This window comes from Ricinus communis, chromosome 9 (genome assembly GCF_019578655.1).
Source record: "Ricinus communis isolate WT05 ecotype wild-type chromosome 9, ASM1957865v1, whole genome shotgun sequence".
NCBI classification, from domain to species: Eukaryota; Viridiplantae; Streptophyta; class Magnoliopsida; order Malpighiales; family Euphorbiaceae; genus Ricinus; species Ricinus communis.
Genome location: NC_063264.1, coordinates 8423793 through 8447823, shown reverse-complemented (window position 1 = coordinate 8447823; position 24031 = coordinate 8423793). Strand labels below are relative to the sequence as shown.

Sequence of the window (24031 nt, the reverse complement as noted above, 5' to 3'; positions counted from 1 at the left end):
GAAAAGAAATTAAAGACAATTATGTATAGATATGAAAATCAACCTAATATAAACCAAATATCAATCAAACATCAACTAAACATCAAAAATCATTCAAACTAACTAGTTATATAACACAAAAGCACTTAATTTAATTTTTTCCTCATGTTTTTACATGTTTTTTTTATCAATTTTTCTCCATAAAACAATTGCCGATTAGCTTGTCAATGCAAGCAATTATTATTTTTTAAATTTTTTTATGTACATATATTAAAGAAAATAGTAAATTATTTAAGGTTGTTTTTGTGAAGGTATATGTATAAAACATGGTTGGATTCTTATTGTTTATTGTAATAATATAAATTTTTATTTTATTTTAATTTTTTAGTGGTACTTCACTAATTTAATATTTTCGGAACATTAATATTTCAAGGTTTATATAGACATGCTAATTTATTTCTCATAATTATATTTGAATTATTATATTTCTTAAATTATTTTATTTTAATACTATATTTTACTATTATTTCTACTTTAATTTGTGCAGCTATCATATTACGAAAGAAAACCGTAATACTTGTACAAATACTAAGAAAAATTTTATTAGTCTCAACATACCAAAGCAACCAATAAAAGATTATGCAAAACTTTTATCAAATGACTCAATAGAAGTAATAAATTTGAATGAAGCATCAACTGTTTAAAATTGCAATGAAATACATAAAGAATTAAAATTAATATATATATATATATATATATATATATATATTTTATATTTATTTACTGAATATATAATACATACAGAAATCTCTCAAAAATATATTATATATTTTTTTTTATAAAAGATTAATATATATGTAGATAAAGATATCAAAAATTAAAAATAAAATTTATTTTATATTAATATAATTATAAATTAAATTATATATAATATATAAAATAAAATCTTAATTATAAAATTAATAAAATTATTATGCATGAGCAAATTGCTAGTCTTTGCCGTAACAAGGAAGTAAAAAATGAAAGACTTCAAGACATGTAGCAATTATTTCAAATTATTATTTAGATTAGGATAAAAATAATCAGTTAATAAGATAACCTGACGATTAATTAAGATAATTATTTGAGACATAAGGAATGATAATATTGTGGATAATAATGAGTTAGTTGTAGCAATATAACAATATATTAATAACAGCAATAGAGTGGAGAGCGAGCAAAATTATCAACAGAAGAAACCCTGAAAATTTCCGAAAAGGAAAAAATATCAAACACTTACCATATTACTTAAAAACAACACACACAGCAGTCATTGCTGATGCTATCAATCAATCAATCAGTCAAAACCCAAAACCTGAAGCCAACACCCGCACTCCCATGAAACTGACGCCAGTTTCAGGACCCCAGCCAAAAACCCTAGCCCAAACAATCACGTTGCATCTATTTCGCCACGTCATATAGCAATGTGGGGCCCTACCAAATCTGCAGACAAAAACCCTTCAAATGGCTGGCTGGCAGTGTATTTGTGTTTTGTGTCTGCATATACACTCACTGCACTGCACTGCACTGCTCTTTCTTTCTTTCTTTCTTTCTTTCTACGTGCCCACCAAATGCCAAAGAAAAACAACACTTCGTCTGTGTGTATCTATTCATTTTCTTTCAATATTATTTCAACTATTGGATATTAAGATCTGCTCTTCATTGATATTATCTTTATTGTGTGTATATATATCCCTAGAATTTTTTATACTAACTTTCTTTATTTTTTCTTGGTTGATCTTTTTCTTTTTAGTTTAGTTATGTATGTGCGAATTTTACAGATTTAATTAATATGTTTTTTTGTGTGGACTTTTATCCTTTTCATTTGGTTTTGATTTCCATTTCCTGTTGTTGTTAATAGTCTTGATGATAGCTAGTGAAGAAGAAGAAGAAAATTTTTGTATTTGTTAAAGATATATGTTTTTTTAATTTTAAAGTTAATGAAACTAAGATGAAAAGAAAAACATGTCTGTTACAGAAGAAAATGTTTGGATCGAATCGGAGTACTCTTAATCAAAGGAAAAAAAATGATGATCTTCAAGAACAGGTGGATCGTGAGATCTGCGGAGATAGTTCTGAAAATGGTGGTGGTGAACTCAGAAATATGAAGAAGTAATTAAGTTCTCTATAAATTCAATGTTCTGAAAAAAAAGGGTTTTATTTCATCGTTTTGATGCTATTTAAAGGGTTTTTTTTGTGCTTATTTATTTAATTTTTTATTTGCTGGTTGGTTGTTTTTGTAAATTTATGATCAGTGTTGTGGAAGGATTAACAGGCCAAGATGAAGGGAAGGAGAATAGAGAAGAATTAGGGTTAGAGCCTAAAATAATTTCGAAGGTAATTAGCCTTTACAAGATGTGCAAATAACAGTAAATTAATTTTTCATTTTGCTAAAGAAGTATTTGATGGTCACATGCACTTACATCCTATCTAGTGAAAATTAAAAAAGAATTAGGAAAATGGACATTTCTTATGAGAAACCCTAAAACCAGATGTTTGATTTAAAGAAGAAAACCAAATACTATAATATTTGATTTTGCTATCATTTATCTTCTAATTGTATATGGAGCTTCTATTCTATACATTGTTAATTTGGTGCTGCCCATGATCATCTGTTTTAGCATATGAATTTATTTCAGATTTGAGATTGATAATTAGAGATGTCACTCTTCATTTTTATTATATGCTTTGTAAGCTATTTTTTTCTTCTTCTTTTGTTTGATGCTGATTTTTTTTATTAATTTTTTATAACAGGCTGATCAAATTCATGTTGACGATTCAATGTCATCCTCAAGTGTTCCCTTTAAAATAAACCGAGCAAGCGACCTTTTAATGGCAGTCTCACTTGGCGCTGAGGAAAACAAGATTAAAATCAATGAGCTTGCTAATTCAGCAATGGAAGAGCTATTAAGAAAGGCCTTTGAAGGAAAACCACTATGGCGGCGCCAAATCGATAGTGGAATTGAGTTCCTTAACGAAGCCGAATATATAAGGGAATTTCGCGCATTTGATGCTACTCTTAGAGAAATAATGAGGATGATTGAAGTGGAAGATCCTCAATGTTTGTCAAACTTAGATATAATTACTACTGGAAGTCGACATAAACATTTACGAGGATTTGAACAGTATGTTCTTCAAACTGAGGCTTCAAGAGAAATGGGGTTCATTCATGCGAACGCTACTAGCATTGTGGAATGCCTTATGGATTTGGTAGGTTTCTGATCTTGAATCTTTTGTATACACTAATTTATTATTTGAAGAAAGATGAACAAAAACTAATGGTTTGATTAACAGAAGCAATGGTCATCAGCATTCTCTAAGGTTGTCTCAAGAGCAACCCTACTTGGATTTTTGTCCGTGGGATCAATGGTCGGGAACTATGATGAAACTTTGCAAGTGGTAATCCAAACTTTGCCCATTTGAATATTGAAAATGCTTTTCAAGCTTAAACACATGCAATTAAGACTTTCTGTATGACTTAATATTAAATCTATGCATGTCGTCAATAGCACTATACTAAGTTATGCAAGATAATTAGGCTGTACAACAATGTCGTAATACACAACTCTACCGAAAGAAAACTGCTTTTAGCAATGGACAAAATCTATCGCTAAAGCTATACAAACACTATATATTGCAAATATTGTTTAATTACAGGTATATAGTGATACTTGTGTTCTTCATCACCTTTATTAATTATATGCGAAGTTCTTTCTTTTTGTAGGTACCAATTTGATTTAAATGAACATTAAATGATGCATTTTTTCTATATATAAACTCATCATCGCTTACTTGTAAGATATTCTCAATTCAATTACTTCCAGATAAGGGCAGAATTTCATGTGCCTACCCCACTTGTTCCTATTCGAGAGTGTCAATTTGCAAGATATTGCAAACGGCTAAATTCTAACACATGGGGAGTCGTTGATGTATCCTTGGAAAATTTATTCCCTTATCCGATTGTGAGATTTCAAAGAAGGCCATCCGGCTGCTTGATCCAAGAATTGCCAAATGGATATTCTAAGGTGTGTATGTTATGTGCTATTAATTTAGGGTTTTGATTAGTAATTAGCAGGCGAACATTAGCTTATAGTTATCATATAGTTTTGCTTTAATCATTTAACTTCAAATGTAATTCTAATTTATTTAGTTCTTCTAATAAGAGATTGATACGTCGCGTTCGGCGTTTCTATTTTGCTAATCAGTCACAAAAATGACTAAATGAGAATAAAAATTAATTAAAACTAATAAACTAAACTAAAAATAAATACAAAGCTACAAATAAGGTTACTAAATTGTTTCGCAATCTATCTTTTAGATTACTTGTTGAAAAGGTTGAACCTCTTATTTCTTGTTCTTCGTTTTCTTTTCTTTGATGTTGTTATAGGTTACATGGGTTGAACATGTGGAAGTGGATAATATAGTAGGCTCTACGATTTTTCAGCCGTTAGTCTTATCTGGTTTTGCATTTGGTGCAAAGCGTTGGATTGCCAGTCTAATCCAGCATTTTGAAAGGATTGCAACTTTGATGTCTGTAGAACCTATATTTATGGATGGAGGTAGAATTATATGTTATTCTAATCTCTTTTTGTGCTTAATGTTAACTGAGGGGTGATCATAATAATCATTGAGTTTTGCACTTAGTTTCGATTCAGTAACTTGAAATTAATATAACTGAGGAGTGATTATAATAATCATTGAGTTTTTGCATTTAGTTTTGATTCAGTAACTTGAAATTAATATGTTTGTTTCTATTTTAATAATCATCTGCAGAGATAACTAAATTGTAATGAAAATTAAAATTGAATAATTAGAATAGAAAAATTTAATTTAAATTAACTGCAAATTCAATGATCGTTGGTATAGTTACCCATTAATAATGGAGTATTTAGGACATTCAAAAGCTTTTATGTTATCCTAATATCAGCAACGAATACTTTATATGGTTAACTAGCATCTGTTAATTAAATCTTGATTTGATTTTTGTGCAGGATCAATATGCCAAAATGGGAAAAGAAATTTGATAATGCTAGCTGAAAGAATGATGACAAAATTTGTTCTAGATTTAAGTGGTTCTACTAATAACCTTTGGATGCCATTTCCTGTGACCGGAGCAGAAGATTTTAGGATGATGACCAAAAGTATTGGTGATAATTCAGGTTGGTCTATTACAACAATAGCCTTCACATATTCCCTTTGGCTTCCAGCTCCACCTAGTAGGGTATTCGATTTTCTTCGTCATGAGGATTGTAGAAACAAGGTAACTAAAATTCGAAAGTTTTACTTGTACTTGAACGTTTACAAGCAGTGACACTGGGACAAACGATAATTAAATAATATTGACTTTTTATATTATGGAATATATTTCATATTCACCACGAGAATTAAACACAAAACCTTTAATCAAATTTATAAGTTTTATTGTCGAGATGTATATTGAATAATAATTATAATTTTCTTATAAACTGAAATTTTCTCGCATTTATGAAGAGAATTACTTACTTTTCCATGGAATTTGATACAGTGGGATTTGCTTTCCCATGAGCTTGAAGTTCAAGAGCTTACTCATATCATCAAGGGAGAGAATCAAGAAAACCGTATTTCCGTCTTGAGAACAATGGTATGTTGCATATGTGTTTCTCATTTTCTTTTTCTCTCTTTCGCTTGCCTTGAAGAAAAGTAAAGAATCTGAAGTTCAAGCTTAATTAAAGACTAATAGAGAAATTGCTTGATTTTATAGTCCGGATATTCAGACTGCAAAGAAATCTTGTACCTGCAAGAAAGCTACACCGACCCATTTGCATCCTACGTTGTCTACGCTCCATTTGACTTCGATTCCATGGCTACGATATTAAAAGGTGGAAATTCTGATGATATGAACATATTACCTTCAGGATTTGTGATACATCCTGATAAGCAAGCATCGAACTATGGGGGCCATGAAGGTGACGGGTGTGTTCTCACCCTTGCGTTCCATATTATTGATGGCTCGTCAATAAAAGATATCATTTCTCCTCAATCTGTTGATACTATTTACAACATCCTGGTAAGAACTGCTTGCTTGATTAAGGCTGCTGTTCTGTATGATGATCCATAGAGACAGTACTTTGGCGAGAAGGAAATCAAGTTCAAAGCTGCTATATATACCTCCAGGTAAAGACTATCCCTGATCTTTTAGTACTTATTGTTTAGTTTTTTGACGGGGTGTAGACCTAGGTTCTAGGGTTTATGTGATGTAGCAAGAACGTGGTCAGGGTTTTGTGAAATATGCAACAAGGACAGCTCTTCCTCTTTCTTCAATCTACACCTCATTACAAGAGTTTGAATGCCCTAGCTTTTGAGGGTTAATTGTCGGGACGGTGACCAGACTTTGTTTTGTTTCATTTTCAACACCAAACTTTAGATTGTGTCATTTTGGTACCTAAACTTCGATTTTAATATTATTGCTTATATGGCAATCAAGAAGCTAAATAGCAACCACTTAATCTCCAACTCATTTTATATCATAAGTCATATTAATTCTAATAATTTTTCACTCAAAATTTTATTTCTAACCCTAATCCTAAAACTACATATCATGTGCAAGTGATAAATGTAATTTCTAGAGTTAGATTAGAAACTTTTGAATAAGGAATGACTAGAATTAGTGAGACCCATGATTTAAATGAGTTGGATGTTAAGTACTTGCTGCTATGTAGCTTTTAGATTACTGTATAAGCAATAAATCATGTGAACACATCTATAGTTTATACTCTCATCAAAGTTTGGATCCTGAAATGATACAAATTAAAGTTTAGTATTCAATATCAAATAAAATATGTCCAATCACTATCCGGTTAATTAACTCAGCTAATGATGGAAATTGTGAACTTTTATTGCAGTTAACCCTTTTAAGGAAATGACACAAGCCTCCATTTTGAAATCTATTTTGTTTTATTTGTAAATAGTTTTAAACTGAGTAGAAAATAGGAAATAAATCTTTGACGAATACAATTTCTTGCCAAGACCACTTCCATGATAAAATCTCACTAATGTCTCTGGAACCCATTTTATTTGAGCATAGGGTCTATGAAGATCAAGTCTGTAAAAGACTTGAGTCCAGACAAGAAATTGCCGCCATGCTATCTATATACAAGTGACACTTCATTTTATAAAAGAAAACTAGGGTTTCTAATCAAAGCAAGGAAAAACAAGATTGAAAGTAGTTTAGCAACTATCTATATAGGTTACTATATTATGTTAATGTGATTGTTAAACTCTGGAATTTTATCAAATGTGGCTAAGTCTTGTTGCTGCTGTCTCTTGTTGTTGCAGAGAAAAGGAAGATGAGGGGACACAGTGTAACACATAAGAAGAGGCTACACGTATATGGAAAATGCTTAAAAACTCCATTAAAACATTCTCTGTTGTTTGTATCTTTGTACTAGTGTTATGATTAATGCTGTTGGCGTTGTTGTTGTATTTTTACAGGGGTCGAACTATAAATTTTAATAGTTAATTTGCTTTCATACATTGGAACCTTAGCTTGGCGTTTTCATTTTTCTAGTGTCAAATGATTTTCCTTTTCTTTAAGAATATGAAATATGGATGGGATGATTATGAAGCCAAGAACTTGCAAAATTGAGAGACATAAGTAAAGGATAATATGATTAAACTTAGAAAGAAATAGAGGATAACGATTTGTATTAGGTGGGTAACAGTAGTTATTGTGTTGATAATAAAGTATGTAATTTTTAAAATAAACATGTTTTATCCTTTGATATCTTCTAATCATTATATCTAAAAGGATTTTAGATTGACACCTAAATGGTGTGGATTAAAAAAGGTAAGAGCTCAGAGGCGCCTGATCTCATCTGTCGATCAGATGATTGATGGAGACCATCCATCACAAGGCGCATTCATCATCACCGCTCTACTAGAATGCACCAGCCGGGAATCGAACCCGGGTCTGTACCGTGGCAGGGTACTATTCTACCACTAGACCACTGGTGCCCTTTGTTTCATGTCTCCTTCTATATAACTACAAACTACAAACCAACATCTACTTCAATGGCCACATTTAGTAAGCATGAATTCTTCATGCTCGTCTGTGCAGACGAATGACAAGTACACTTTCCATAGCCTTGAAAACATCAGAGGTAAAATGCATGTTTGGACCCTTCTCTTTTTAACTTTTATTTTATTTCATTAATTTTTTATACTTTTAATTTTATTTTAATTAAAGATCCCATAGCTTTTAATGGAAATAAAAATAAGAGTTAAATATTTTAAAATTCTTGAATTTTATCATATTAAACTAATAAGTTCCTCTATTGTTAATAATTAATTTTAACAATCATCTCATTTAATAAAATTAATTATTATATTATTTTATTTTATTTTTTTTTGTTTGCCAACCATTTTTTTTTCTAAAATATCAGTTCCATCCTTATAAATAGAGATATTTTAATGTTTTTAAATTTTAGCAAATTGAACTAATAGATCACTCTGTTTTTAATAATTAATTTTAACACCATTCTTAGAATCTTAAAATAATTAGTCTAAATTTATAATTTTAACAATTTTAAATGAAAAAACTTAAACTTAATTATACTGATACTTTCATATTTAAAATCTAGATATTTTAATATTTAAAAATTAAAGTTATACATTATTAGAGGATTTTGAAGAAATCAAGGTTTGGACTAAAATACTTCAGCTAAAAAAATTACCTTATACAAAGTTAAATAAAAAGATTTTATAAGATAATATTTTTTGAAAATAATCAAGTTAATTAATATTAAGTTAAGTCAAAAAATTTATAATTTAATCATATATTTTTTATATATAAATAAATTACAAAAAATTATATATATAAAACTTGGAGTTAACTATCACGATTGATACTAATATAATAATACTAGTGAAAGTAAATTGATATTTTAAATTCATTTAATATTATTTTTAATAAAAAAATATAATAGCTAACATAATAAAACGAGAAAGATATTAAAATTAATTATAAAAACAGAAAAATCTATTGCTGTAATTTAACAAAATCCAGAGATATTAAAATATTTAATCCATTAGAAATATATTAGACATTTTATTCACACTTAACATCTATTTTAATTGAAGAATATAATAATTTAATAGAATTAAAAAAACAAAAATACAAAAGTAATTAATAAAAACATAAAAACAATCAAAAATCTCATACAACATATATAAACTCCTTAGTCTAAGAAAAATAAAAATAAACATCTCAATAGAACAAAATAAAAATCTAAAATCTCAATAAATTAAAGCTGAAAAGTTTAAAAGCGTAGTAGTGAATTTAGCCAAACATCTTCACAGGGAGGAAGCTTTGAAGAACACAACATTTACAGAAGCATTAAGAGTTATCTCAATTGGCCCCCCGGCTGAATGGAAGCGGAAAATAGAGGTTTAGAGGAGTTGGGGCTTGTCGGCAGTCAGAATGCGTCCCTTGTGTATTCCAATCTCAGGGAAGAAAATAACGAACACCATGGATATTCTTATTAACAAAATGGGTTGTTTGCCTGCTGTCTGCTGATGTTGCCAGAAAACCATATGTTTATTCGCCACAGTTCTATCACAACAAAGCTATTCTAGTCATTTTTATGCTGCCATTATAGCGCATACAGAAAAAGAAATATTGATTTCAGAAACTAGAACAGAAATTCAGTTGAATAATAAAAGATGTAGAGACGTTCCTTCTGATTCTGAACAAGTAGCCATCATCTTCTTGGAAGGACATCAGAAAAGGAAAAATCATGGAACGGTGGACCTGCAATAGAAACGAATTTCCTCAAGTGTCAGAATAATCACAAACAACTGATGGGGATCTAATGCCAACTAGGATGGAAGATTGGCCAATCCACCTGAGGAATAAAAAGTATCAAAGATTCACATCTCTACATCATAAATTGGCGAAAAAAATCAATGCCTTGTGAAATTGTGGTAAGTTCGAGTTCCGCTCAGACTTACCATAGGATATCTACAAATTTGTGGCCCTACCTATTAGTCCCCCAACTCAACAAATAGAAAATGACACAAATCCCTCTGTTTTCTGAAGCATGATGTAAATCTATGGGCGATTGTTACCCCGACCCTTTATTTGGTGCTTCATAAGGAAAGGGTCCATGAGCAAGGCCAAACATCAATAATCCATACATATTTCAGTAAATTTCTTGTTCAACTTTACTTTCTCTCACCTCTTTTTTGTTCTTTTCTTATTTGTAAAATAAATTGTACAAATAAAAACTCATTCAAGATCTCTAACCTTCTTGTTCGCCAAGAATGTAAAATGGAATGTGCGCAGTCATCTTCGTGCCTCCTTCACGCCAGTTAACAGTACCAGGATTCTGAATGTGTCCATGTGAAGGTCTTGAAGGACCAAAAACAGATAAACAAATAGCTGGTTCACTCATTAATCCCAAATAATCTCGGGCACGCCTCCACACCCTGGCATCAGAGATTCGAGATCGAGCTACCTGAGGATGCAAATCAACAAGTTATGATATTTAAGAATGGGAACTTGCAGACCACACTCATTCACTTCTCTGCAAAAAGTCTATATCAGATATGGTGTTCCAATAGCCCCATTAAAGTTTTTAAACACACCTTGCCTAAGGATACCCGTGCTCTTGGTATTAATTCGCGGTGATATGTGGCAAGCTTTGTAATAGCTGTAACAACGAAACACAGAAGCCTCGATTGTGATAACTTTCTAGAATTTGAACCATTAGAGCTCATACTTGACTCCCTTAGGCCGAGACGACTTCCCAAAACATAGAAAGGAACTTAGTAACCAAATAGGCCAACGGGAGAGCAAAATTTGAAGAGGGATAACGGAAAGGATAATAGATATTATACCTAGATGATAGGTTTTCATATAGAAGTAGCTCTAAGTTCTCAAAAAGCTCGCGAGCAGCATCTTTGTGAGCCTCACCACCCCCACCATGCTCCCCAATGGCCCAGCACAACTGTAAAGCCAATTCTGTCTAGAGAATAATACATAAAATAAATGCAAAAGATGTGAGGAATCAACTTAACAAAAATATGGCACGCATTACTTGCAAAATAAAACCTCAGGTGAAATTTATTCAAACACACAACTGCAATCTGCTAACCTTTGCAGGGCTGTCATAAGCTTCCCCAAGCCTGTCCATTATAGGTTTCTGCAAAAACAAGAGTATTTGTAAAAAGTACAATAAACAAATCATGGACATGATAAGCAGTTAAAAATACAGTACATAACTGTTCCTTCATATAAAAGCAATAAAGCTCATAATAAAAATCACTAGAAGAGCAATCAAACAACATCACTCTGGCTGTTCCCAAAAATCTCTAAAGGTTGAGATATACTAGAAATAAAAGTTGTGCCATGTACACGACTCCAAAACTCAAAGAACCAAACTATATTTGTTATTACAAAAGGTTAAGGTCATCTCTATTAAACAGAAGCGCAATAATAATCCAAATGTTTTATTTTCAGGAACCCTATGGAGACTCCAAACAAAAAGCCCAATTTCCACACTGCTCCCACTACCAAAATGGCTTTCCCATTTAGATACAAGGAAGGCCTTTCTGACATATCTTGCACTGGCTATCAATATATGGATACAAAAAGTTGACATTTTAACATTAACTAAAATAACATAATACAAATAAATGTTCTGACAAGATAAAACCTTTAAAAGGGCTATAAAATCTGGAGATCGTTGAAATGCAGCAAGCATGAACTCTAAAAGCCTCTTACGAGCCTGCAAGTAAATGGTTACACAGAAGCATAAACAGTCACTACCAAGCATTTTCCATAATTTTATCGTTGAAATACCCCAGGAAAAAGTAAAGAAAGCTATTGCAAATCAATTGGCAGTTCCACAAGAGAATCATTGAGAAATAAACTTCAACTATGTTGATGACATAAATGCACCTCGTACGAAAATCTTTTGTCTGGAAATATCGTGTCATTCCTGGACATCATAAGAGGAATCAATGCACAGATTAAAGCTGCAAAGAAAAGAAATGGTTCAGAATAGCCATCAACTTAGAAGGAAAATGTATAATTCATTTCTGAAAATGAAAACTGAAGGATGTCGACGTACAATCATTAACACCACGTGTTGCTACAGCAAAATACACATCAAGAAGCTGAGGAGCTATTTTGAGTGTTTGCTTTAGCCTATCAGACTGAGGGCTATTTACTGCAGCCTGCAAAGTTGCAGCCACCCCTGGAGAAGTCCAGTGCCGTTCCTGAAGTGCAACATATATTAAATGTGCAACATATATTAAATATTGAATTTCCCAAAAAATTTATCTCCATAGACAACTCTAAAGGTTGCAACACAGAAAGAATATTCACATAGTTTTTAAAACGTACATCTAAACTATAAGATTAATGTTTTAACCTCCTAAATAATCAAGGGACTTGCAATTTAAGAAACTACAGTGAACTAAATTTGATTTAATAATGTGAATTTATATTTGAAATAAATGAGGAATTCAAAAGAAAAGGAACACATAAAGATCAGCAAACTACTCCTTTTCTATGGGGAGAGAGAGACCTGGAATGATAGAAAGAAAGAGAAGATTATAAAGTGGAGGATACGATTTGCTCCAAAGAGAGAAGAAGGAAGAGAAAAAAAAAAAAAAACAAGAAACCAGTACTGAGGTACCGCAAGAAGCCAGAAGCACAACTATGTTGTAAGAGTTTTAGCAGGCAACTTGTCCTTGACAATTGTAGCATTGCATTTTCTCAAATAGAGGCACATCTCCTTGATACATTTAGGCTTTTAGCAATAAACACATTTTAATATAAAAAAAATATGAGGCAGACCATACAGCAAGCCCATCGTTTTCATCCTTCAAAATTTCAAGGAACGTAGAATCAGCCACATCTATTGTGATGCTATCCTCAGACTCAGAGTCTGCCCCACCATCTCCAATGGTCGAACCAGTATAAGCTTCATCCATGAGTGCAAGTAGCATCTGTATCCAGATAGAATGAGTATCTAATGTTGCATGGCATGTCTTGGCCAGACAATTAAAATAAAAGAGTCAAAAATAACCTCGGGAGCCGTACTCTTCTGGATAGATGCTATGCTGTTTCCAATAAGTGGTCCTGAGCTACGTTCTACCTTCTCTAACGCTACCACCAAAACTAGTAGAGACATAAACATAATTGTCAAATCTCACAAAACTAACAGTAAGATAAATCAAAAGAAAATTAGACCATGGCAGTATTAATCTAGGTCAAAAAAATTTTATTGTGGCATTATCACAGAAAAGAACATGACATGGATTCACACATCATACTTAGAACTTTCTTTTTTATATGCACGACACAAACAGATAAATGCTGCGGGCGAAGGCACATTAAGCATAGCTAATAACTACAGCTACTCCTGCATATGTCCAATTGGAACAACTTTATTAAGATAATTAAATTAAACATATTGACAAACCAAACCCCACTACATGGAAATTTCATACATACATTAGGACTGATGATAGAATATACCTAGATCAAGAACAGATCGTTTATCAATCACATGTGACAAAAGAAAATCACATAAATGTGCCAAAATAATTATGTGAACAGAACATAAATAGGCATTGAGATTGCTAGCCATGTGTACTTACTTGGCAAATCCGCTAAAGATGGAAACAGAGGAAGAAATGAGCCAGGTGATATCATTCCTGGAAAAATCTTCAGAAATGATTTTTCTAATCTGAAAACCAAACAGATAAAAGACAATTAGCTGGTTTCCTAGACAGCTACCTGTCTATTCAGCACATTGAATTCGCTTCCCTTATAAAACTGAACTACACTTACAAAAACATGACATCAGAAAATAGCTTCATGTTTAAAGCCTCCAGAAGTATCTAAAACTGACAATTGTAACAGCAGAACTTATCCTATATTTTGGTAAGATGGATGGACAAAAGAATGCCCAAAGGCATGTTATCTAGCTTAAAGATATTCACTATCCTGATTCATAGTTTATCACAAATAGTGTTAGCATCTCTCTGCAGTGTCTATGTGCCCAAAGAAGCCAAACACCTTAAATAAAGTACATAAAAAGAGACGGGAAAAAAACCTCAGCATCAAACAGAATATTATCATTCCATTGACAGCAAATGCAACTAGAGTAATCACATATATAAGGTGGATGTCACCATAATTGGTAATACTGCATAAAAGTAATGATTCCATTTTACCAAATGAAACTATTAGTAAAACTTACTTTACTCCATTCCATGCAATTAGCTTCAGCAACAAAGGGAAGAACTGCAAACACATCATCAACATTAGGTAGAAACATACAGATGGACATTCGATACTAGCTGTTTAATTTCTAATGTGTACTTTCTGTCTATATCACCCTGCTCCCACAATAAGGAAAAAAAAAAAAACTAAACAAATGCAGTCAACTAGTTTTTACAACTTCTTTCTTCAGACTAACTTTCTAAATCTGATATGGTAGCACATTACAATGACAATAATTTGTGCAGATCATGCTGTTAGATGATAAATACCTGAGGCAATAAAGTGGGAAAAGAAGTTGAGAGCTTTTTCTTATTCACATTCAGAAAATCAAGAGTTGCTTCTGCAACAACTGGATCTGCAAATTCACTGCGATAAACATTAGAATAAGATACATGCCTGCTGATAAATAAATTAGTACTGGTACATATTATTTCTTAAAGAAGAAAAGGAAAAACTTAATGTTTATCTTTAGATATAAAAATCATTTAAAGAAGAGAAAGAACTACCAAAAGATAACTCCTCAACCAAGATAACTTCGACTGTGTGGCATTTGATCAATTTGTTTACATTAATTTTTAATAAGTTAATAAGTGTCTAACATCATGACCAAACTATATAGTCACAGCGAATGTCACCATGCATATAAGAAGAAGAAGAAGAAAAGCTAATTAACTCAAATCAATAGTTAACAATAATTTATTAATTATGCCCTTATCAACTCTAATAAACAAACCCTACTGATAATGCAGTAATTGACCAAAAGAAAGTGCATCAATTTCACATACTATACAAATAAACATATTTTATACCTAAACATGCAAAAACAAAAAATAGAAAAAAGAACTTGCGCCAAATGTGCAAATTCAAGCAAAAAGTATCAGCCTTGTAGATCCAAAGAATAGTAACTCATTGAGTAAAGGAAGTTGATGTTATCTTATTCATCAAAGAACGATTCGGATTAAGATGCAGAGAGCAAAGCTCCATGATTCTAGTTAAAATTAAAAAAGTTTAATTGGAAACTAACTTCAGGGGTTTCAAACTTTGAAATAAAAGAACAAAAATGTCTTCCTGGAAGCACAAAAATAGAAGTAATTTGCAGTTTAAAATAAAGAAGCCAGCAATCACACATCCAAACAAAAGCAAGAACAGTTACTCATATCATGCTTCTATATCCTTACCGGCTCAAACATGAGCGGAAAAATGTCTTCAGACTAGGATCAGCATCATGCAGAACCACCTCTCCAAAATCGAGGAAAAATTGAAGAATAGCCTGATTTATAACAAGAAAGAATATATGCCATATGCCTAAGTTAGATGCACCTGTAAGGACAACTAGATATGAAATTGTCAAAGGCAATGTCAAAATTGTAGTCTAAATGTAACAATTTTCCAGTTATCATTCGAGATTAAACTCTGCAGAAATAGCCAGGTAATTAATCCATAAAAATGAGAAAAATACAAGATTTTGCAGAGAATTGTATCTGATAAATTCCTAATAGAAGAATAGATTCATTCAAATAAAAACAGATTTAAGAATTATTTTTATTTAATTCTCGATTCTTATAACTAAAAAACATTTTCCTTTTAAGTATTTCCTATTACCCCTTATTTGGAAAATCTAAAAGTACAAGAATTAAATTCAGCAGAATTTTATTTTGCAAACTTCTCATGTTCTGAAAGCTCATAGTTGATATGGCATTCTGAAAGAATTGACATCATTTTGCAACAGCAATTCCATTCGCTTCTTGCATATGATATATTTCAAAAATTTGAAAAGCTCGTAGTTGTTATGTATTTCCTAAACTACGCGCAGTTTTAATTATCATTCCTATTATCATCTATAATACTATAGCTTCTTTGCTTCCCCGTACTCAAAGTTACTTAAAATCTCTCCTACATGGTATTAGCACCATACCCAATCCCAAAAAAAAAGGCGACTAAACTGGCACTAATTTTTAACTAACATTGAAATAGAAAAAAAAAAAAAGGATTACCAGCAAGAGAAGTCCATAAGCAGAGGTAGATTGAGAAAGAGAAGCAACTGAGCGTTGAAAGAGTCTGTTAATTTGAGGATAAACTCTCGCTATTAAGTCCTCTGAATTCTCTTTTTTACACAATTCATGTAGCTTTCTCACCTATTCCAATCAAATAAAGAAAAAGAAACATCAAATTTAATCAAATAATTATTAAAGAAAAGAAGAAAGAAAGAGAGAGACGTACGGATTGGAGAAGAGAAGGATCAGAAGCAGGGTCGCCAGCTAAAGTGGAGTCTCTAGCGCTTATTGATAAGGTTCGCAGATGGAAATCCCAGTCTCCTCCTCTCTGCCGATCGCTCATTTTTTTCCTCCTTTCTCTTTTTTCTTATTTTAATGTTGAGATTGATTATAAGAACTGAAAGAGTTTTACCAAAAAAAAAAAAATGAATAAAAAGCTTGTTTGCTTGTTTGATCAATGGAAACTACGAAAGCCACCTCGATTTGGCATCATTCTGTAAAGTGCAGGAGCAGGAGGAGGAGGAGGAGGAGGAGTGCTCAATCTTTAACTTGCTCATTTTTGGTTCTTAAACGCAGCGTTTCATCTCCAGTTGAAACGAGTGAGTTTTTTAATTTACGTTCGTTTTAAAGTGGTACACAAACACAAGAGTCATATGTCTGCTGGTACGGAGATTCACAGCTATGAGAATGTTCGGTTGGTGTTAGAGAGGTAAATAACTAAGGGGTTAAATACTTAGTATCCATTTGGTATAACAAAACATTGAGGGAAAAATATAAATAAGAATATTATTTAACAATTATAAAAAATAATAATATTTAACCTGTTGTTTTTCAAAAATATTTAATTTATTATTTTAATATGTAATATATACATAACATAAATAATAAATTATTATTTCATTTGTTTAATTATTTGTAACCGATATAATTTGAAAAATTTATTTTCTAAAGGAAGGAGGGAATGAATCATTTCCATTTGATGTTGAAATTTGTTCTGATTCTAGGATAATTCTTGACTGATTAAATATCAACAATAATTACTCATTATCATTAATATTCATACTCTATTTTATTGATAACTAAATGACCTCTTAAAATCTATTTGATTCAAAGTCGGAATTCAAAAAAAGAATAGGAATAAGAATCAAATTTATATCATTAACATAAATAATAATATTTAATTATAGTTAAAAAAGTAATATTTAATTTTTATTATAAAAATTAATGTATATAAAAATAACAAATTATTATTTCACTTGTTGAATAACCTACTTAATTTAATTCCTATAAAAATTAACTTTTCATTTTTCAAAAGGAAAGGAAAAAAGGTGATTATCATTGATGTAGTAATTTCATTCTAATTTCGAGTTATTTGCAATGAAACAAACATCAACAACATCAATTAATTATTTCCATTTTAGTTCCCAACCTTACTTTTACCAACTACACAAGTTTGTAGCGACCTTATATAAAACTAAAAGAAATTTGTATTATTACTGAAAAAAAAAAAACAAATTATTCTATTTTGTTCCATATTTGTAACCAAATAATGAATTTTTTTTTTGAGGAACTAAATAATGAATATTAATATAACGTATAATTTGTTTTATAAAAGTCCTTAAAACAAATATTAATAAACTATTTTGTTTATTTGATAATGGAAAATTGAGAGTCTAATAGCTACGCTGATTATCTTGTCCTGTTTTATTGTAAAGTTTCTTATTGTATTATATTATTGAAAATATAATCTGCTTTAAATTTATAGAAGAATAAGAGAAAATATAAGTTTTTTTTTATTAATATCGTTGATTTTTGTTACTAATCTTTTATAATATTTTTATTAAATCTTTTATAGAAGCTAGTTAATTATAAAAGCTATCACTTTCTCTAGTCTAAGTATTGCTTGTGATTAGTTAGAACTTGCCCTTAAGTGGAAATTGGGTCTTTCTGTTCAATAAGGAATTGTTCAAAATTTTGAGAAATTTTCTATTTATTAGGCATTGTTTGATATAAATCACATACAAAAATTTACTTTATTTCTCTTGAAACACCCTTTATTGAATTGAATTCTTGCAGTTTAAGACTTTTTAAATAACTATTTTAATATTTGTTTTTAAAAAAAAAATTTATAGGAGGTCCAATAATAATAGGAGTAGTCATATGATATATTGTGTTTAACATAATTATTTAGTACATTTTTATGTATTATTAGTTTCATTAGTTTATACTTTTCTTAGTTTTCATGCATTTTTATTTATAATTAAGAATTTATATAATTTCAAGTGTTTATTAATATTTTCATATTATCTTTAGTGTTTATACATGTTTTTATTGTGTATTATAGATTTTAGAAGTGTAAAATTATCAATAGGAGAACTAGCAGTGGATCAAGGTTGAAGAGTGTGGCTTGGAGCTTGTCAATACTAGTTATACATATTACTAGTGGTAAAGATTTATTGCTGTCACTACTAGTTCCGCATGCCACTGGTAGTGAAGAACAGTTTTTCATCAAACATACTCTTCAGTTTTTTTAGGTATAACTACTTCTACAAAACTCGGATTGAGGCGAATCAAGTGGCGTTGGAAAGCTAAGAGATGGGACTACAACTTTTATATTTTAAGAATTTTCAAATTCTATCATCTTAAAGAACGAAAATGCCCCTGACTTTTATATTCATGCACAGTATGGTGTCTTTTCACTTTGAATGGTGCCTTTCTATTGGGAGACGACTTTTGACCACTTGTAACCAACTATAAGGCCTATATAAATGTTATTTCTGTTTTTGAAAGGGAAATACAATATCAAAATATTAGAGATAAGAATAAAAAATTAGTTTGAAGTGCATTTTGAAGACGAGACAAAGGCAAAAGGAAGATAGTTCTTGAAAATACTACATTCTCATAAGTAACTACTTGAAAGACATTGGAGCTCACTACATACATTACTTCTACCCCTTTTTCTCTTTTCTTTTACTTGTTTTACATGATGTTTAGTGTAGTATTTTGTGTTTTGATGGTTTTATCTAAGATGTATCAATGCCAACTTTCTTGTTTATTAGAATTGCAAGGATGAATTGATCTTGTGAACTACTTTTATTTTATTAGTAATGCATGTTTGATTTGTGTTCAATTGAGTGCTTAATTGTGTTATGTATGCTTGATCACCATATAGAATATGTTAATCCAAGGTTCACAATGAGAGTTGGGATTTTTGGTGAAAATGCAATTGAATTCACTTAAAGGTTAGGAAAGTACCTAGATATAAGAAATCCACTTTAAAGGGTAAAAGAATTGGCATGTTTCTTAATGGTTTTTGTCTATCTCTAAAATGACATAAGAGTGTTTATAGACTCTAGATGGAAATTCCCTTAATTGACAATGAGAGTTGCTTTTAAGGATTTCAGGTTACATTCTCCAATCAATATATATGGTGACATTAATTCTTAGTTTCTTGATTAATTCTCAGTTGTGGTTCTAATAAATATTTCTTGAAATTTTTGGTAGATAATTTAATTAGTTTAATTAATAGTTGTTATTTGTTGATTATTTTTATTTTAGTTTTAGAATAATTAAATTCAACTTTACAATAATATTTTTCTATCCATTTTAGTATTTTTATTAACTAATACAAAATCACTCCAAGTTCCCTAGAGTTCGACACCCTACTTACTCTATATTTAGTGTGAAAACTAGGTATAATTTCACCCACATCATTATCTATTTACACTCGTCATAAAAAGTAAAAATTCACCTAATGTAGAAGAGAGAACTTGAACATAAAACATTTAACTCTCTCTTGACACGTGAACTGGAGACGAACCACAAAATTGACAGAAGCTGTTGTATCATTTATATGTACCATTGTAAACAAAACATATATAATAATGATGTATTTAAAATCGATAAATATATCTCAATCGATAATTTAACGGCATAGTATATATTTGATGTATAGATGGAGACATACATCAAGTCTAAATAAAAAATTTTCTTTTTATAATAGTGTCTCTCCTATGTGGTTAAACTTTCAAGATTGTCTCCGAATGTTCTAGAGGTTAACACATTTACAAGTGAATCTTGGGTGGTGCTGATGGGCATCTACAGAATACACCGAATCTAAAATCTCTAGACATCTTTCGGATAGAAATCTAATGCTAAGGCTCCAATTGCCTTATATACATATAATAAATACAATATAAAAAAAAATTCTTGAATCGAGAAAAATATATTTCTATAATAAGAACATATAAGACACCATTCTATCTCTTATTTGAGATATCTTTTCCATTTTATCAAATTACTAATAGTATAAATTATTTATAATAGTACTCACATGACATTTCACTTACAAACTTAATTATTTATATTCATGACACTCAATACTTTAAATACGTAACTTTTCATATACTTAAACCTTTAATTTAGCATAGTCATAGACTCTTCATATACTCTTTAACACACATACTCTTTAACAATTATTAATTATTAAAATGACAATAATAAATAATTTAAATTTACCATTTTCAACATATATTTATTGCTACAGTTTCATATTGCTAGCAAACATAGTTTCCTTTATTTCTTCTTAAAATCAATGATCAAATTTACATGAATTGTCTGTGTTTGTGATATGGGGGTTTCACCCAGACATCTGCTTCGTTGGTGCAGAAAAATACATTTGCTGAAATACTTGCTGGAAAATGCAACTGTGGCAGAGGAGATAAGAATCTTTTGGGTGTGGATTGTAAGAAGAAAGAAGAGTTCAGCGGTCAGTTACAAGAACTGAAGTTGCATAGTTCCTTCGAGTATCTTGGCAGCGCAAAAGCAAAGCTTTTTTGGAGTTTTAATTGATTGAATAGTTGGTTAAATTATACTCGCGATCACTTAATTTTATACTTTGTAATAAAAAAAATATTAAACCTTTGATTGCTAACTAAATGGATGCTAAACTTTAATTTTAATAACACAATGAATTTTTCCGACACATTGAAAAGGTAAATTACATAGATGATCACCAAATTTTACAATTTATAACAAAAAAGTATTAAACTTTTAATCTAAAATTAAAATTTTAGTATCTTTTTATTACAAAGTGAGAAGTTTAGTATAATTTATCTTCACATTTGTTGAAAAATCTCATTGGTGTTATTAGAATTAAATTTTAGTAATCATTTAATTATAAATTAAAGGTTTGATACATTTTGTTACAAAGTGTGCCAATGTGATTTATCTATGAATATAGATTTTGAAATTATTTTCCAATATGATTCTGCCGAGAATTAATTAATTCCTCTACGATTGACTTCCAATCTTAATTAGATTATCTCTAATTGAAATTGGTACATTGGCCTTGTTTTAATTGCCTATTTATCTGTAAAACTGCTGAGCTTTGTTAACAGTTATGTGAAATGCATATTGCTTTTGCTTGTTTTTGATTCTAAAATTAGAAAAAAAAATCCTGACTGGCAGCTGAATCCAACATGATCTTATATTAATTACCTGGAGTTTAATTAGAACTTTTCTAATAATCCACTAGCCATAGTGAAGGAAATTCAACAATGAAGCAGTTTTATTCTTTAAAAAATTTATTATGCCTGGGCAATCTTCTTGTAATTGTATCACCTTTTGTCATTCTGGAAATTCTCAGCCTTGAACTTAAGTCTGCGCTTAGCTGCATTATAAACGAACCGAGTGTTTGCTTGATGCAGTGCTCCTATTATAGCCCGTCCTTCTATGTGCGACGCCAGCAATGCTACACAGAAAGCATTCTCATCATTGTAAACCACGTACGCATACCTTGGTTCCACAGTAAAATCAGCTCCTTGGAAATGGTACGTCAATGAGGCATGGTTCTGGAAAGTTCGGTTCTGTGCAAAGTTGTAACGTAGCTCTAGATTCGTGTCAGGGATATGAACCCGGTGAAATCCGTGATGATCGAAATGGTTCTGGAGTGCACCAAGGAGATGCCGATAAGCAGGCTGAACGACTAAAGTGAGCCCTGTTCCGGAATCTATAATGGTACCCCCAGTTCCGTCCCGTTTCAATGCAAAGGTCTCTGGTGGAAGTCGCAAGCGCTGCCCTGCAACACTTAGATCTAGTAAGTTGAGAAAGTAATTAGGCATGTCTGGCGGGTCTACAAATGGGGTTGAATAAAACCCTCTTCCCCATGTGCTAATGTCATTGCCAAACCTTAGAAGACTAGTAGCCGGTGGTCTTGAACCATATGGAGTCAAGCAGTAGGAAAAACGTTGGTTAGTAACATTTCTCAACTGTTGCAAGATAGAAACTGGGGACATATTCAAACCCATAATTCCATCAGTCTTGCCTGTACGTGAAAATGCAGAGAAGTTCCTATTGTCTTTCGAGCAACCAAAATTAAATAGAATGCGACTGTTGTTTGTGGGTTCTAACACATCTGTTGAAGCAACACCTACGGTGACATCACCACTTCCATACAGTACCCTATAAACGCATTCATTATTTATGCATTGGAAGACATTACGGTTGTTTGTACAGAATTAGTGCTGGCAAGGAATTTTTGTACAAGTACGTGAAGCACTTGAGTTATAGATTGGAGGTAGTTGATTATATCTATGTGTACAAGGTTCACATTGGGTCCAAGTAAAATGGCTACCAGTATCTAGTAAAAGATACAATGGTATGCCAGGAGTCCCAATTTGTACTTTCACCCCATACATGATGCTATCCATATATACACAGGAAATCGATATGCTTCTGGACCTGAAGTTGAATTGTATTTTAAATAGGAGCTCAAGACCTGAGCCCTGATTATTGAAGATTCTACAAGTCTGCTTATTCTTTCAGAATCTGTAAGTTTGCCAGGATAGAAAGGAGATTCTGGAGAGTCACCATGAATAAGCTCAAGGCTAAAACCATTAGGTTCTGAAGTAGCAGAAGTGATAAGTGAAAGTATAATGAGGTAAAGTAGGGGAGAAGCTGATGAAAAATTGAGACTGAAGCATCTTTTTTAGGTGATATATGAGTGAGCAACTAAGCAATTGGGGTTAAGCTACACTTATAATGTTTATGGAAATGTCACTCTATTAACCATTAGAGCAGTCATTACCAGACCACAGTTCCTTAAAGAACTTGTGTGCTAGAACATAAACAGCTGCTAACTAAACATAAAAATATCTGCTAACTTCTTGAAATAATTAAATGGAAGGATTTCCTTGGATATGAGAATCTAGGAATTTGCAAAATGTTAAGTTTTATCATAAGTGTGCAACTCTATATATGGATGTCTCATAGAAAAGCTCTGTAACTTTACTTACCATGCATGTGCCAGTTTTATTAATTATCATTCAAAACAAAATCCTCCAGAAAAGGTAAGAACATGAAATTTTTATCCTCAAACCTGTGCAAGTCCATGATGTCTACAAATCACATTTATTGCCTGAAATTTCCATTAGGTGGAGCTGCCTGTAACTGAGACCTTGTTACAATGGATCGGAAGGATTTATTTAGCTAATCTGATATGAATGCCAAAAGTCCCTGATAGACAAAAATCTACCCTGCAGTGATTATATAGACTTACCTATATGATAAGTTCTAAAAATTGCTAGTTCAAATCTTGCCGTGTAAATCTGATTTCAGAATAAGAGGAAATTCAGGTAACGTATATAAGGTGCAGGTAGAATTTTCAATTATGTTATAGCTATATATCTGGAGAACGAACACAAATCATTTATGACCAGAACAAGTTCCTTTAAAAGAACCTGCT

At 31.2% G+C, this 24031-nt stretch overlaps 3 protein-coding genes and 2 non-coding genes across 6 annotated transcripts; 1 reads left to right on the top strand and 4 right to left on the bottom strand.

Moving 5' to 3' along the window:
* The first annotated feature begins 1419 nt into the window (after window positions 1-1419).
* LOC8280745 (homeobox-leucine zipper protein MERISTEM L1) lies at window positions 1420-7541 on the top strand. The gene is made up of 11 exons (XM_002522821.4): window positions 1420-1616; window positions 1997-2130; window positions 2274-2355; window positions 2773-3228; window positions 3313-3417; window positions 3843-4043; window positions 4406-4577; window positions 5010-5278; window positions 5543-5638; window positions 5759-6171; window positions 7333-7541. Exons 1-10 carry the CDS (start codon window positions 1443-1445, stop codon window positions 6113-6115), a joined length of 2046 nt encoding a protein of 681 aa, XP_002522867.2. The 5' UTR covers window positions 1420-1442; the 3' UTR covers window positions 6116-6171; window positions 7333-7541.
* Window positions 7542-7847: 306 nt separating this feature from the next.
* Window positions 7848-7931, bottom strand: LOC112535434. The gene has a single exon (XR_003079567.1). It is a non-coding gene; the product is annotated as a small nucleolar RNA snoR114 (small nucleolar RNA).
* Window positions 7932-7939: 8 nt separating this feature from the next.
* Window positions 7940-8010, bottom strand: TRNAG-GCC. The gene has a single exon. It is a non-coding gene; the product is annotated as a tRNA-Gly (tRNA).
* A 1266-nt stretch (window positions 8011-9276) lies between these two features.
* On the bottom strand, window positions 9277-16888 carry LOC8280753 (AP-5 complex subunit zeta-1). 2 transcript variants are annotated; one of them, XM_048379377.1, is made up of 16 exons: window positions 16514-16884; window positions 16288-16428; window positions 15472-15563; window positions 14563-14659; window positions 14271-14314; window positions 13666-13754; window positions 13092-13183; window positions 12865-13011; window positions 12129-12276; window positions 11957-12033; window positions 11712-11783; window positions 11151-11198; window positions 10894-11021; window positions 10642-10798; window positions 10301-10511; window positions 9277-9805 (listed from the first exon to the last, which is right to left on the bottom strand). In XM_048379377.1, exons 1-16 carry the CDS (start codon window positions 16628-16630, stop codon window positions 9756-9758), a joined length of 1710 nt encoding a protein of 569 aa, XP_048235334.1. In that variant the 5' UTR covers window positions 16631-16884; the 3' UTR covers window positions 9277-9755. The 2 variants fall into 2 exon arrangements, with proteins under 2 accessions (XP_048235334.1, XP_048235335.1); XM_048379378.1 differs by lacking the exon at window positions 9277-9805 and having other exon boundaries at window positions 10445-10511; window positions 10642-10706; window positions 16514-16888.
* A 4886-nt stretch (window positions 16889-21774) lies between these two features.
* On the bottom strand, window positions 21775-23275 carry LOC8280747 (aspartic proteinase nepenthesin-2; the record flags this gene model as incomplete). Its single annotated transcript, XM_015721589.2, has 2 exons — window positions 21775-22804; window positions 22984-23275. Coding segments are annotated over 2 exons (1191 nt in total), but the record flags the coding sequence as incomplete, so codon positions are not given.
* Window positions 23276-24031: the final 756 nt, after the last annotated feature.

What these genes read in the sequence shown, in the direction of transcription:
- LOC8280745 (XM_002522821.4), top strand. Translation starts at nt 1,443, where the DNA reads ATGTGGGGCCCTACCAAATCTGCAGACAAAAACCCTTCAAATGGCTGG. An exon ending in ACCTATATTTATGGATGGAG is followed by an intron (nt 4,578 to 5,009) that starts GTAGAATTATAT and finishes ATTTTTGTGCAG; the next exon opens with GATCAATATGCCAAAATGGG. An exon ending in ATGAGGATTGTAGAAACAAG is followed by an intron (nt 5,279 to 5,542) that starts GTAACTAAAATT and finishes AATTTGATACAG; the next exon opens with TGGGATTTGCTTTCCCATGA.
- LOC8280753 (XM_048379377.1), bottom strand. Translation starts at nt 16,630, where the DNA reads ATGAGCGATCGGCAGAGAGGAGGAGACTGGGATTTCCATCTGCGAACC. An exon ending in ATTTTATAGCCCTTTTAAAG is followed by an intron (nt 11,199 to 11,711) that starts GTTTTATCTTGT and finishes TTGTTTTTGCAG; the next exon opens with AAACCTATAATGGACAGGCT. An exon ending in CATTCTTGGCGAACAAGAAG is followed by an intron (nt 9,806 to 10,300) that starts GTTAGAGATCTT and finishes TTTCTATTGCAG; the next exon opens with GTCCACCGTTCCATGATTTT.